This window comes from Strongylocentrotus purpuratus, unplaced genomic scaffold (genome assembly GCF_000002235.5).
Source record: "Strongylocentrotus purpuratus isolate Spur 01 unplaced genomic scaffold, Spur_5.0 spur5_scaffold_9, whole genome shotgun sequence".
NCBI lineage: Eukaryota > Metazoa > Echinodermata > Echinoidea > Camarodonta > Strongylocentrotidae > Strongylocentrotus > Strongylocentrotus purpuratus.
In genome coordinates, this window is record NW_022145615.1 from 35,060,697 (window position 1) to 35,076,027 (window position 15,331).

At 36.1% G+C, this 15,331-nt stretch overlaps 2 protein-coding genes across 7 annotated transcripts in view; one reads left to right on the top strand and one right to left on the bottom strand.

Moving 5' to 3' along the window:
• The window catches only part of LOC578459 (adhesion G-protein coupled receptor V1), an 85,054-nt gene extending 82,423 nt beyond the window's left edge, over window positions 1–2,631 (top strand). For all 3 annotated transcript variants that reach the window (XM_030976807.1, XM_030976809.1, XM_030976808.1), the window contains one exon: window positions 1–2,631. In XM_030976807.1, the coding sequence (XP_030832667.1) occupies window positions 1–438 (438 nt within the window). In that variant the 3' untranslated portion in view covers window positions 439–2,631.
• Window positions 1,980–15,331, bottom strand: part of LOC578527 (fanconi-associated nuclease 1) — a 26,712-nt gene continuing 13,360 nt past the window's right edge. Inside the window, exons 8-15 of one of the 4 annotated variants that reach the window (XM_030976811.1) lie at window positions 14,739–14,967; window positions 13,986–14,147; window positions 8,762–8,921; window positions 7,958–8,061; window positions 7,364–7,558; window positions 6,815–6,943; window positions 5,475–5,580; window positions 1,980–4,511 (exon numbers count right to left, since the gene is read on the bottom strand). In XM_030976811.1, coding sequence (XP_030832671.1) covers window positions 4,420–4,511; window positions 5,475–5,580; window positions 6,815–6,943; window positions 7,364–7,558; window positions 7,958–8,061; window positions 8,762–8,921; window positions 13,986–14,147; window positions 14,739–14,967 — 1,177 coding nt within the window. In that variant the 3' untranslated portion in view covers window positions 1,980–4,419. The other 3 variants (XM_030976813.1, XM_030976814.1, XM_030976812.1) reach the window with 3 other exon arrangements.

Sequence of the window (15,331 nt, forward strand, 5' to 3'; positions counted from 1 at the left end):
CTTGATTGGGATCGCCAATCTGTACGCAGTCACCACAGCATCCTCAATACCAAGACACCATCCATCCAAGGTAGCAACCTCTATGCCCCTACCCCCTTCCAAGATGCGCTCCCGACCGCTGCCCCACCCCTCCCCCAGCTCCGCCTCCATCCCTCTCCACCCGTCCCTCCCCCGCCCCCAGCTCCGGTCATTATGGAGCAGGATGACGACACAGAGTCACAGGACTTTGATGATCTCATCTTTGCGCTCAAGACGGGCGGGGCCTATCAGCTGGCTGATTCACAGCAGGAGAGACTCCAATCAAGAGCTTCCAGCGCACCGCCGCCGCATCAGTCGTGGAAGGAGCAAGATGAAATCTCACCGGTATTGAGAGTATCACCTGACAGTGAAGATCATTATCAGATGAGAAGGATCAACATTGCTGATACTCATTTATGATCTTTCCTTTTAAATGAAAATGACTATATAAATTCCCTATAGTACTACATTCAGGTGACTCATAATCAAGTGTACCTAGCAACATACTTTATATTGTATTCATTTGCAATGGTAAAGTTGCCAAGTGACAGATTTTACAGAACTGTGAAGAAGAAGAAGTCTATTTGAAGATGACTTAATGCTTTAATAATTTATAATAATTTATTGTTTATTCCATGGAAGATCAATCATGAAAAGTAATTTTTTGAAAGATGTGTAATGAAAACAGTAAGCAAATAATATATTTGATGATAGGTTTTCTTCCTTTTTTATAGAGCTTGACAACAACTTTAATATTATATTAAATGGTTCTTTGCTACATATAGTTTTGAAAGATATTTTTAAATTAGAATAGATTTGTAAACCTATCATGATCATGTATTGAACTACACAGTACTAATATGATGAGCCTGAGCAGTGTAGCCTTTAAGCAAGTGCTAATGAACTCAAATGTTTTCAAGATGTACTACACTCTCTCCAGGGAAAAGATTGTACATTTATTTAATTGTATTGATTATCTTCTTGCCTCAGAATTAATGTGATGTAAGATACTCAGCATGGTGCAGATGTTAACTGTAGTTGTAATGCTACTACCATGTTTTGCTCTAGTGATAACATTTGTATAAATGTTTGATTTTGAATTTGAATAATTCACAAATTGATTGAGCATGTGAACTGAAATTGAAATGTGTGATTTTTAGGATTATGTTATCGTAGCTGTTTGTGAAAAACTTTTTTTTGTAATAATTGTATGTGCATAACTATTTATAGGAAGACAAAGTATTAATTTAGAAACCTGGCATATTTACAAGGGAAACAAATTAAAAAATGAATCTTTATCTTTTATTGCAATTGTTTTGCAGATATGATATTATTCATGATAATATCTAATATGCTTCACCTTGCTGCAAGCAATTCCATTTGATAATTGTCACACAATGACTTTGGACACAAGCAGTTTCAGTGGGCCTCAGTGAGGTCAGGTTTTCATGATTTTGGTGTTGTGTATGGAGGGGGGGGGGGGGGAGGCATTTTTGCAAAGTGCACCCATCAGAAAGGGAAAAGGCACTTTAATATATCTTAAATTGCGTGTAATTTGCTGTGATCGTATGATCCTAATGCTTAAATAATTTGTATACATTGTGTATTATTTACAGAAATGTTCATACGCAAACATTGTTGAATATCAACTGTGTCAAAGGATTATTGTTAGTGTGTTTTATGTGAATTAGGAATGGCTGAATATTTATATTGTAATGGTTATGTACTTTCCATAGAATGTCTTTCAATTTTCTCTTCTATTTTCTATGGTTTAACTAACATAGTTATATTGTAGGAATTTATTCATGCTATGTATCAAAGTGACCAAAATCCTTCATACCGAATGACACAAGATTCATGATTCTTAGAAGGAAGTTTGCAAGAACAGTTGAAACAAAATAAATGTTTTCTAGTGATATTACACTAGCTCCCAACAAGTACATAAACCATACAAATCTGGATAATTGTATACAATCCTACTTTATTTCAGAACACAAAAAAAATAGCAATTATCAAATATAGCAGTATAAGTACTTATTAAGTTGTTCAATGCCAACATCCGTCCATACTGGCAATAATGAACTTGCATTTCAACACCTTGATAAATTGTTGGGACACAAAATAAAAATGCATGTGAAATTAATAGACTTGAACTTTCATAATGTAAAAACAAGAGAATTTAAATTCTTGTAAATGCCCAAATATATCATGAATACAATGATTCCATTCATTTTAATAATGCACCTGTATTTTTATAAAGAACTTTCCATATTTTGTCCGTTTGGAGCCAGAAGGGCATTAACCTGGCAAACAGAGATAACGCTCTTCTGGCTTTGAACAGACTAATTACAGATATGGGTTTCCATTGATATGTAAATTCACAACAATAATAATACTTATGTCACTTATAAATGTACTGAAACCTTGAATACGTCAACTAACACTTCAATTTCTGAGGTATATGTTATATCAATAATTAGTACTGTTGTTCACCTTGATATTACATGCATTTATATTACTTGAATCATACACCTTGACTTTTCTACTAAAATATATATTCTATTATATTACATGTATTTTCTTTTTATATAAAAGATGCATTCCATTTTTTAATCTGTGTGTGTTCTAAATAGTGTATAGCTTTTCAGCTTATGTCTCTAGTTCTTTACAACTATGTATAATCTTCAAATCAAAGTGCTGTCTTGTAAAATTTGCTGCTTGTGTGATTTTATATATTGGAAAATTTGTGAGAGATTTAAATTAAATTAAATTAAAATCAAGTGAATACAAACTGAATCAAGCTCTTGCCTTATTAGTTTGATAGATATGTACAACATAGATAATGTCGATAAATCTAAGTGAAACATCATAGCGTATTGAGAGAGACAGTTGTGTGACATGAGCATTTCCACGTACGTTAGATGGGTCATAGGGTAAATCATGGAGCTCCTGATATTTATTCTGAGCTTCATGATGTGAATGACCAATCAGAAGCACCATCTGGTGATGTAACTATCGCTCTTAAGTAGCTATGCCCAGGATAATGACAAAAAATAAACTGTACATATACAGGGAAAGAAGACAGTGGGTGAGAGAGAGAGAGAAGCACAAACATCCTTTAGTAATCTAATATGTCCACACTCCATCAAGGTGAAGTGTTCCTGTAAGATCAAACTCCTTGAATGCTTCAGCACCTTAGGGCAGCTGGGTAAGCACCGATATTGTCACCTGAAGATCTTTAAAACTGCACAGAAACATTGTTTATGTGATATAAACTATACATTAACAGCATATTATCAGTAATTATGTCACAAATGCAGTAAAATGTGTGAAAAAGGCAGCTGGCACTTTAAAAAAAAAAGAGTTGGATAGTATGTTATTGATCTACAAGAAACATAGATTGAAGTAAGTAAGTAACAAATGAAAATCTACTGGTACAACGTAGTCATCACTTATTCATTGCTACAAATATTGCACAGAGTAGCAAAATAAAGATTGAATTATTTCATTCAATTTGTAACTTAGCAGAGATGCCAACCCTATAGGATGGTTGTCAGTAACATTTACCATATTTGTCCGTAACAAATGGGGGTCTTTCCGGAACGCAAGACACCGCAGTATAATTTTCGTGCAAAACGTACACAAACACCCAATGACTCACTGCATTTCGAACCTACCATTTTTAAGTCAAAAATAAAGATGTGCATAAAAACGTTTTAAAAAATCTGTTTCAGGAAGAAAACACCTCGTTCAAGCGTCGAATGGCAAATTCGAATCCACAGTCAAATGGCAGAACTCGTAACCTAAACACGCACACGTACACTCACGATCACCAGTACCACAGACACACCAGCCTAGGCCGCTAGGCCCGGCGTTCATGAACAACAACACACCGTATACCGCACTTGCAATGCGCCCGCTGAATCACCGAAGTCTTTGAATGGGTATGGCGGGTGCCGCGCGCACGATCATCTACCACCATGCTCCCCCAAATAACGACAGCCGTGTTGTTTCGGAATTAAAAGGAAGGACCATGTGCGCGAAAGTGCCTATCCAGTGTAGTCGAATTCAGTGAACTTATGAGTAAATGCGTGCGACATGCAGCCCTGTTTACGGAGGCTATGTGATAAGGCGGCATTTGCTATAATGTACTTATATTTATCGTTTCCCCGTAACCTTTTGATTGTTTACCGTAACGCCGTAACAAGAGCATTAAAACCGTAACAAATACGGCAAAACCGTAACCGTTGGCATCTCTGACTTAGGCCAAGACTAGGACTTCCATTTAAGAAACATAACAATAACCTTTTACTTAATATTTTCACTTATTACAGTACTTTAGGTAGTTGCCTAGTTAAACAAAAAAGCCAGGTAGGTGCAGAGAGCTCTTGAAAAGATCCCTCATTCCAAACTGATAACTGATTCTTGACTTGATGCTCCAGCGGTGCTCTGGCTGTCATACACTTTCCGTTTCAAACGCTTGCTTCCAACAGCTGCGGAAGGAGCAAAGAAAACCACCCCAAAATACGTTTAGAAATCAATCATTTCAATGCTCACACTATTAATTTTATTCTATGATAAAGTATGAAAATATAAAAATGAAATAAAAAACTAAATTATTTATTGGTGCATGCATGTTGTTCAAAGTGCATGTATACAATAGGTATAGCCCTGAACACAAAATGTTATCAAAATAATTTCTGACATTTGACTAGACATACAAATTTGTACAAGTCACTGTTAGTTAGATCCTAATTAAATTATTGGTCAAATGTGATAACATGTGATTCACTTACTGAGACTATCACACATTTTTTCATGAAAAAACATCATTTCTAGTACTATTCAATGATTTTTAAGTACCCGAAGTGCAGTAGTGGGTGTAGGGGCCGATACGTTTGTACTGTGTGTATAGCACTGGGCATTGACGCATCTAGAGGTAAGTGTGTGTATCTCTGTGTATGCGCTAAAGTAAGCCTATTAAATTGGTGGTTTATTTGTCAGCGATGACACAAAACAATCTTGAAGTGAATTCTTTTATATAAACTTACAAGGAACTAGGAGGTTCGTTGTATACAAAAATAAGGCATGCATTCATTCATCAATTAACCAATCTTTTCGCTCCTGTCTTTGTACTCAGCCTGACAGCTTTGTACAATAGATGCATACAGTGAATAGATCGTATCACAAACTTATTTGCATGCATCATTTGTAAAATATCAAGACTTTCAAATGGCTTTGTAAACCGACTACATAGAGCTTCCAACAAAGGATATCTAAATGATGTTACCAACAAATGAAGGTATTCAATTGGGAAATGTCAATGATACCTTTTAGAGGAAAAACAGGTAAGCTGTAGCCAAACAAATTTGATGAACAAGTTATGATCTTATAGAGAACATGATAACAGGACCTATATAAGGATTAGAATCACAATGGAAATTGGTAATACAGACCTTCTACATGGCAAACTTCAGCCTCTATCCCATGACGGAGAAAGAAGTCAATCCAGAGAATCTGCTTCTGTGAAAGCCGATCACCGGGTCCTTTCACTTCAACCAACTAAAATTTTAAAAAGCATTAACAAAAAAATTATAATAATATTCAAATACATTTGTTCTCTTTTTCATTTTCAATAATACTACAGACAATATAATTTGGGTGGCTAATGGACAAAATATCTATAAAAACTTTGGGTTAAGCAAATTTGCAAAAACCTAAACAAGTTGTGTTAGTGTTCTCATATTTTGATGCTAAATGACATGAACTGTAACAAAGTAAGAAATACAATTTAGATTCTTGAAATACAATTTAGATTCTTGGAGCTCATTTAGCTGAGGCATGATACCTGTCTGATTTGTAGTGCTCTACATTTGCAAATTTCAAATGAATAGGTTGTAACTAATGCAGGGTTCTTAATATTATGCATTATTCTCTATCAACAGTTCATTAGATTTTCAACTCAAAGGCTTTGACCTTGCATAAAACCAATTACTATGAATGTGGTGCCTGTAAATGATGTGCTTAAAAAAAAAAAATCCACATTTTCCCAATTACCTTTCAATTGAAAGGTCTCTTTAATAACTTATCCAGGCTGCAAAACACTCTTTTCAAACATCATGCACTAAATGGCTAAATATCAAAGTGGTGAAAATCCTACGCCAATATTTATATAAAGCTGAAACAGTTTGTTTTCTTCAATTTCATGACCCTTCACATTTGCTAATAATGTCAAAACACAGTTGATGCAATGAACACCAGTTAGTTTCAATAAAACCTGCATTTTCAATAAATGTACTAAAGTTTTTTCAGACTTCATTTCCATGGATAAACAGTATACACAAAGATGAGTACAGTACATGGGCCTACACTAAGATTGAATGTCTTATTTTAAAGGGTTCCACATAGTGAGACAAACCACTCTACAATGATGATAAATAGTGAACATTTTTGTATTGCGTTGGCTTTTTGAGATAAAAAATCATCGAACATGCAGCTGATAGCTGAAATTGTTCAGTGTACAAAGTATAAAGTAAATGGTATAAAATTACATTGATAGCACATTAAAACATATTGAAAACTAATAAAATATTGTATATATTTAATTAAGATTTACAAATTCCATTGATATAAAATTGGCATTTGTTTTGAATAAAATAGAAATTTGATAATCACAAATTTTCAGGTTTATTACAAGAAATTTATTACAAATTCAAAGTGGTTCTCAATGAAATAATTTGTAATTGTTTGCATTTGATTGTCACGTTAAAGGATGGCCTTGCATGTCAACACTTGCCTTGAATTTCTTAGTCTCTGGGTTCCACATGGTAAGATCAGGACGACCAGCTCTGCAGTGACGATGATTGGTGATTATACGCTCAGCTATGGCACTCAGTAACCTGCCTCCTATACAGCTTAGCAAACCCTGAGTATCAAAAGACAGGCCAGTGTGAATGTACTGTTAATGTACTGCTAAACCCTTGTAGTGACTAGTAACCACAACCAAAATAGGGTTGTTGTCTAAAGGAATACAAAAACATGATTTCAAAACTTTCATCATACAGTAAATTCCTTCTGTAAGAAAATACATGTCGATTGACAGAAGTTGCTTGCTTTCCGCAAGATGCTGAGAACAAGCCAGTCCAAAGCTTTTAGAATTAACATTCCTTGTCAGAACTCTTAGAATGACCTCTGCTGGGGTCCCTGAATTATATCAATTACATTGAGGGATTTTCTACACAACGGGCAAGAAATTGTGAATCATTTAATCTGTTTTTCCTTTCTGCAATGTTGCCACATTAATTGCTTGGTAGACACCCTCACCAACACTATCCAGAGGACATACCTTAGCATGATCCAGGTCCCTGAAGATCTCCCAACTGACACCTACACACATGTCTCCTTCATACTCTAACCAATTAGTCTGCAGCATGCTAGCTAGCTCTTCTGTATCTGCTTCACGTAACTCTTCTAGCTTCTTCTGTATGGCATCGCTACGGTTGGTATAGAAGTGATCTGTCCTCAAGTCTAATGGTGCTGTCTGCAGGGGGAAAAACAGGATCTAGGAAATCAAGTTTGTCAGAGTATTGGTCTCATTGTTATCCAAATTAGTATTTAGTTTTGCATCTGGAATGATTTCCATTGTATAATCTGCTTTGAAGACCATGATTTTTCCTACGAATGGCTGTTTTCTATTCACTATTAAATATCTAGAAAAATTGAAATGACAGAGCCAACATTAGGAATTTTCTTTGCACTTTTGCTAATGGCATCAAGTGAAAATTGTGGTGCATTAAATACAATAATTGACATGAGCATTACACATCAGCCAAATGATCGTTTACTAATAGCATTTCTTTCATTATTATTGTCATTGACAAATCAGATATACTAAAGAATTTTGTATTGAATAAAAAGTTATAAATCTAACAAAAATTACCTGATATGGATAGCAGAAGACATCTGGTATGTTTGGATGGAAGACAATTTCCCAAAAGATAATGAAGATAAGAGTGCTATAGGTAGTCCCTTCTCCATGTGTACCTGCAAGCACAAGATTTTAATAATTGCTACCGAGCAACAGGTGTTTCCTTCAGAGCTGTGATCACTTGCAATATCTATGAAAGGACTTAATAATCATTCTTTATTGACCACTTCATTTAATCTTTGTCAAATGCAATCAGTTAACGCTGTATTCAAGTTGTTATCATATTGATTTCTGTAGACCTCGTCTTCCCTGTATGATCTTTGAAATGCCAAATAATAATAATCATTTAACAAATAAATACTAATCATTTAAGTCAGTTATGATTTCATTCTCCCCTCCTAAAGGACAAGGGCATGTGAGGAATGCAAATGGGACTTAAAGATTAAATGATAAGAACTATAACTTTTACAATGATTTCTTATAACACATCAATTGCTTTCTTTGCTTCTGTGCAAGTTTGCACAAAACAGTTGGCACCACTTGGGGAAGGATTGCTTTGTGCAACACAATGGCTTTGCAAAATTACCCATTTCTGCTCTTGATTAGCTCCATGACAACCCTTTAAACATCGGTCAACATAAATCTTGTACTGGACACAGTTAAAATATTTGTGAAGCCTTTGGTATATTTATCCAATGACAAATACAATGAGGCACAGTGATATCATTTGTGTAGTATATAAAAAGTTACAGTAAAGCTCTTCAAAAATTCACATTACGGTAGAGTTCAATGGAATACTTGATATGAGGGACCTACCCTCGGTGTACCCTTGCTGCTTGTAGTGCTCCAGAGCTACTTGCTCCACACTGCATACGACGATGCCTTCATCTGTTTCTTCTGTTCCCTGGTAGGAGCTAATGAAGGTGTTCCTTACACCAGGGCCATGATGGGGGAGTACTGTACCCTTAATGGTTACCTACAGAAGACAAGATACAGGGCATCAAATCAATAAGGAGGACTGATCCAGATCCATGATGGGGGAGTACTGTACCCTTAAAGGTACTATGTCCCTTTTGCAGCCAACCTCAAATTCTGTAGAACTTTGCAGGAATTATGAATATGTCATGTATGTCCTATCTGTGAAATTTAAACGTTAGCAGTGTCCTAATATTCAAATTATGCAAGGAAACCCTTTTACTTGCTAGACTTCACTGTCAGACACTATTGAGTGACTGACTGGCTTTTTTTCTTCTTTGGTATAACATACATAAAATGAGCTGCAAAGGGTTCATGGGCATTTGTCTACATCAATAACCCACTTCTTGTAATGGCCAAAATTAAACTGATCGAAACTTTGCGCAGCATAAATCGTAAGACCATTCGGTACAATGGTCTGAAAATGAAGACTATTACTTATTGGCTCTATAGCTCCTAAGTCGATTTGACAACTAATATTCCTTATTTTCCCACTTAAAGACATTTTCAAGCCCCTATTTTTTAAGGAAGTTCTTAATTGGTATTATCTTTCAAATGCCATTGGAATTTAACCTTTTCATTTTTTTGGCCTGCAAATGGGACATAGTACCTTTAATGGTTACCTACAGAAGACAAGATACAGGGCATCAATAAGGAGGACTGATCCAGGTCCATGATGGGGGAGTACTGTACCCTTAATGGTTACCTACAGAAGACAAGACACAGGGCATCAATAAGGAGGACTGATCCAGGTCCATGATGGGGGAGTACTGTACCCTCAATGGTTACCTACAGAACATCAATAAGGAGGACTGATCCAGGTCCATGATGGGGGAGTACTGTACCCTTAATGGTTACCTACAGAAGACAAGATACAGGGCATCAATAAGGAGGACTGATCCAGGTCCATGATGGGGGAGTACTGTACCCTTAATGGTTACCTACAGAAGACGAGACACAGGGCATCAATAAGGAGGACTGATCCAGGTCCATGATGGGGGAGTACTGTACCCTCAATGGTTACCTACAGAACATCAATAAGGAGGACTTATCCAGGTCCATGATGGGGGAGTACTGTACCCTTAATGGTTACCTACAGAAGACAAGATACAGGGCATCAATAAGGAGGACTGATCCAGGTCCATGATGGGGGAGTACTGTACCCTTAATGGTTACCTACAGAAGACAAGACACAGGGCATCAATAAGGAGGACTGATCCAGGTCCATGATGGGGGAGTACTGTACCCTCAATGGTTACCTACAGAACATCAATAAGGAGGACTGATCCAGGTCCATGATGGGGGAGTACTGTACCCTTAATGGTTACCTACAGAAGACAAGATACAGGGCATCAATAAGGAGGACTGATCCAGGTCCATGATGGGGGAGTACTGTACCCTGAATGGTTACCTACAGAAGACAAGACACAGGGCATCAATAAGGAGGACTGATCCAGGTCCATGATGGGGGAGTACTGTACCCTTAATGGTTACCTTCAGAACACAAGATACAGGGCATCAATAAGGAGGACTGATCCAGGTCCATGATGGGGGAGTACTGTACCCTTAATGGTTACATACAGAAGACAAGACACAGGGCATCAATAAGGAGGACTGATCCAGGGCCACGATGGGGGAGCACTGTACCCTTAATGGTTACCTACAGAACACAAGATACAGGGCATCAATAATGAGAACTGATCCAGGGCCATGATGGGGGAGTACTGTACCCTTAATGGTTACCTACAGAACACAAGATACAGGGCATCAATAAGGAGGACTGATCCAGGTCCATGATGGGGGAGTACTGTACCCTTAATGGTTACCTACAGAGCACAAGATACAGGGCATCAATAAGGAGAACTGGTCCAGGTCCATGATGGGGGAGTACTGTACCCTTAATGGTTACCTTCAGAACACAAGATACAGGGCATCAATAAGGAGGACTGATCCAGGTCCATGATGGGGGAGTACTGTACCCTTAATGGTTACATACAGAAGACAAGACACAGGGCATCAATAAGGAGGACTGATCCAGGGCCATGATGGGGGAGTACTGTACCCTTAATGGTTACCTACAGAACACAAGATACAGGGCATCAATAAGGAGAACTGATCCAGGGCCATGATGGGGGAGTACTGTACCCTTAATGGTTACCTACAGAACACAAGATACAGGGCATCAATAAGGAGGACTGATCCAGGTCCATGATGGGGGAGTACTGTACCCTTAATGGTTACCGACAGAACACAAGATACAGGGCATCAATAAGGAGAACTGGTCCAGGTCCATGATGGGGGAGTACTGTACCCTTAATGGTTACCGTTGATTTCTTGCATTTTTTACCTAAAAGGGACTTTTCGAAATCTATATTTATGAAACCAGTTGAGATTTCTGAAATATTTGAAATTGTTAAAAAACTTGAATCATGTAAAACCCCAGGATATGATGATGTTAATATTGCTGTTCTAAAGAAATATATTGCTACATTTGTTATACCGCTTTGTAATTTATTTAATATGTCTTTACAAGTTGGTGTATTTCCTACTGCTCTCAAGAAGGCTAAGGTAATTCCTGTGTACAAAAAAGGAGATAAACATATTTTAAATAATTATAGACCGTTATCAATTTTATCTACCTTCTCAAAAATCTTTGAAAAGCTAGTTTATAGTCATCTATTTTCCTTCTTATGTAAAAGAGATATATTATACCATAAACAGTATCGGTTTAGACAAAATTACAGTACATATATGGCTCTTTTGGATTTTACGAATATTATTGCTAAATCATTTGAAGATAAAAAAGTTGTTATTGGAATATTTTTAGATCTTACCAAAGCATTTGATTGTATAAGTCATCAAATATTATTACAAAAATTACAATTTTATGGTATTCGGGGTTCTGTATTAAAGTGGTTTTCCAGTTATTTAAATAATAGAGTACAATATGTATGTATAAATAATTTATCTTCTGAGATTGCACATAACCCATTTAGTAGTAGTATATTAACTCATAGCCTGCCATGCACGCTACCTACTGAGTGCCATGTGCGTGCAAGGGCGCTTTCGTAATAGCAGTTATTGTTCATGCTTATTGGGCTGTGCTGTGTGTTTTGCACTCGCCATTCATAGAACCATCGCGTTAATCAGATGATCTCCAAAACAACCTGGCACAATGGGGATTAGCCCTGTGGCACGATAAGAGTTAACAATTTATGATATACATAAGCAACAGATTGGTATCTTTATGTTTTCTTACTCTAAAAATATACTTCCAAAAGTTCTAGATGACTGTTTTATTTGTAATAGAAATGTGACGAATTATGAAACTCGTCAATCAAATTTTTTCCACCTGCCAATGTTTACATGTACTTATGATTTCTCAAGAACAATGATTATTTATGCCGGACCAAAATTATGGAACACATTACCTCAAGAACTCCAAATTTGCCCAACTGTATCAATTTTTAAAAGAAAACTTAAGAAAAATCTTTTAAATGAATATGTATAATTACTATTATTTTTTGCATAAATGCCTTTTCTGTTTCTTGTCTTTTTGTAATGAATTTGTCCGGTTTAGTTTTGTTTATTGATGCTTTGTGTTATTTTAATCTCTGTACTTTTATCTCGTTTTTAATAAATCTAAGAAACTTTTTATGTAAATTTTATTATCTTTGGGAATAACCCTGATAGGCTATTGGCCTTTGTTTTTTCCCACCACATTATGATTTAAATTGAAGATGTTTCATTTTAACGTTTGTTAATGTATATATATGCATATAAATTGTACTTGTGTTTTTAAAATCAGATGTGGAAATAAAACTTGAACTTGAACTTGAACCTACAGAAGACAAGATACAGGGCATCAATAAGGAGAACTGATAAAGAAAATAAATTCTACATATCCAATCACAATCGAGGAGGCGATTTGGCTTGGTCGGTAAAATGTCTACCTGTCGAACAGGAGATCGTGGGTTTGAATCTAATCACAGATGGATGACTGACGCCTGTATTGGGTTAATATGACCCTCCCGTTTTATAGATGCAGGCTAGGTTATAGGGAAAAAAACACTTTGTACCTCAGATAGGACATTAAATAGATGCTGCATGTAGAGGAGAGTCACCACCTTTGTACCTACATCACTATTCATATAAGAGTAGCGGGAAATCCCAGTGTAATGATCCACCTGCACATTCCTAATCAGTTACATCAGGAGGAGAGACCCAAGGGTTACAATGATTCAGCTCATTTTTCACCTCCCAGACATAAGAGATGCCAAATATTTCACAATATTTTAATTTCAAGAGAGAGATTAATATCACTATATTCTCTTCATATCATTCCACTTCACAACAAGTATTAATACTCATTCCCACAGCCTTTCATACAGGAGCCACTTGGTTCCATACACAATGGGATAACAGCAGTATATCGTCATCTTTTGACAAGCAGGATATCAGAGCTGCCAACCTCCAGAACAGAAAATCAGTACTGGTAATTTGGGATATAAATCAGTAATTTCCTATGCGGCGCCATGAATCTAAAAAGAATGGCACGCGGACGCATAATTATCTGAAATTTTAGATGATTTTACTCTCACAAAGTTGCTAAATATTGATTTTTAGGTCATCACAACACATCAGTTTTCGATGAAAAATTGGCTTCTTATTAAGAGAATATTTGATACTTTTCCATCTTTCTCGTGCAGCGAGTGTTAGATGGCCGCCATACTGCACAGCACTCGCTACGATAGATCTATTTGCGGAAAGAAAAAAAAAGAAAAGAAAAAAAAAAATCTTTTTTTTGTTGCCGTTTGTTTGTAATCTGTAATTTTAGACAACATTCCGGTCGTTAATGGTTGTTAATTTCTGTATCAATTACGGAAAATGCGTACTAGTTAGCAGCTCTGGGATATGGGATCTTCTCATTAGCTATTTTTTCTTAAAACCCTCAACAGTTTAAAACAAAGCTCTGTATGTTGACTGTGCTATTTCAACAAACGTATATATAAAACCAAGTATTGAATTCAAATTGAAATAAGAAATGATTAGCTTGAAGGATTACCTTGGGGTTTTCCAAGACATCATCAAACTGAAACTCATTTGCTCTTTCTTCAAGTTTGTTCTTATTTGACTTGAGTATCTTCTGGGCTCTAAGCTGTAAAGCCAATCTGTGTCCTACCCTTACTTTGGGATCAGCCATGCCTTCTTTGATGCAATCCAAGGCCTGAAATACAAGTATAGTATTCACTAAGTCACTCTGAGAATGTAAGATGAATAAATCCTTCCATGAATCAATCTTTAGAGCATCAAATGAATTTATGTACACTAAGTGATCTCTTACTACTTCTAATTTTGAACAAATTTTTAGTAGATTGTACTTCTAATAATCATATCATTCTTTTATTTAAACATATTTGTGGCTTACACCCATAAATAAATAATCAACAATTTCTCCCAGGAAGCATTACATTTATATCATTCTTATTAAAAACAAAAATTCTGTCTTTCAAAACATATTATGCCAAGCAAATTCATTCACCGAAAACTAGTGGTCTTTTCCTAGATCAATTAAATACTATTAACTCATACATTCATTAACTGCCTACAAAGCTGAACGACATGCTTCATATTTTTAGTGCAAAATGTGAACAAAATAAATGGATGTTGCATGCCATGTCCGAATTCATGATCAAATATTGCTCTCTATAAGCATTAAGTTATGATTTATTATATATCCATGCTACACTGAAATGAATTTTAACTGTGTAATATTCTACATTCTCTTTTTATAAACCTTGATAAGCCCATTCTATACCTGATGTTGTTTCTTGCAGTGTTGATCCAGATTGAGGGCTAGCCTGTCATACCATCCCCCTCTTCTGTCTGGGCAGTAGACCTTCTGCTTCAACAGGGCTTGGAGAAGCACCACAGCTTCTTCATATCTTCGCTGCTTCTGTCTGATCTCTACACCCTGGTAACCAACATGTGTGTACACCCAGCCAGCGCTGTAGCAGCGAAGAAACTCTGGCATAGACTCATCGTGTCTACATTGATTACGGTAAAAGATTTTAAATGTAATTTTGAATGAAAATATCTGTCAGTATCATGAATTTCTAAAATTTTATGGAGAGAACTATATACCTACAATCAATTTCGTATTGAACGTTAAACAAATCACCTACAAGTACCAACAAAAATCAGTAGTTCAAGTTTAAAAATAACCGCATAAGTCATTGTAGGTTAGTGGGAATTTAGAATATTAAAGCCTATATTTGAGATGATCTATCATTTGAACTTGTTAAAAATACAAGTACAGGGTGTACCAACTAGAAGAATGATAATATACTAAAAAAGCAGAGTATATATCATCACTCCAGAGAACAAATCACCACTCCTTTTAAGAAAATG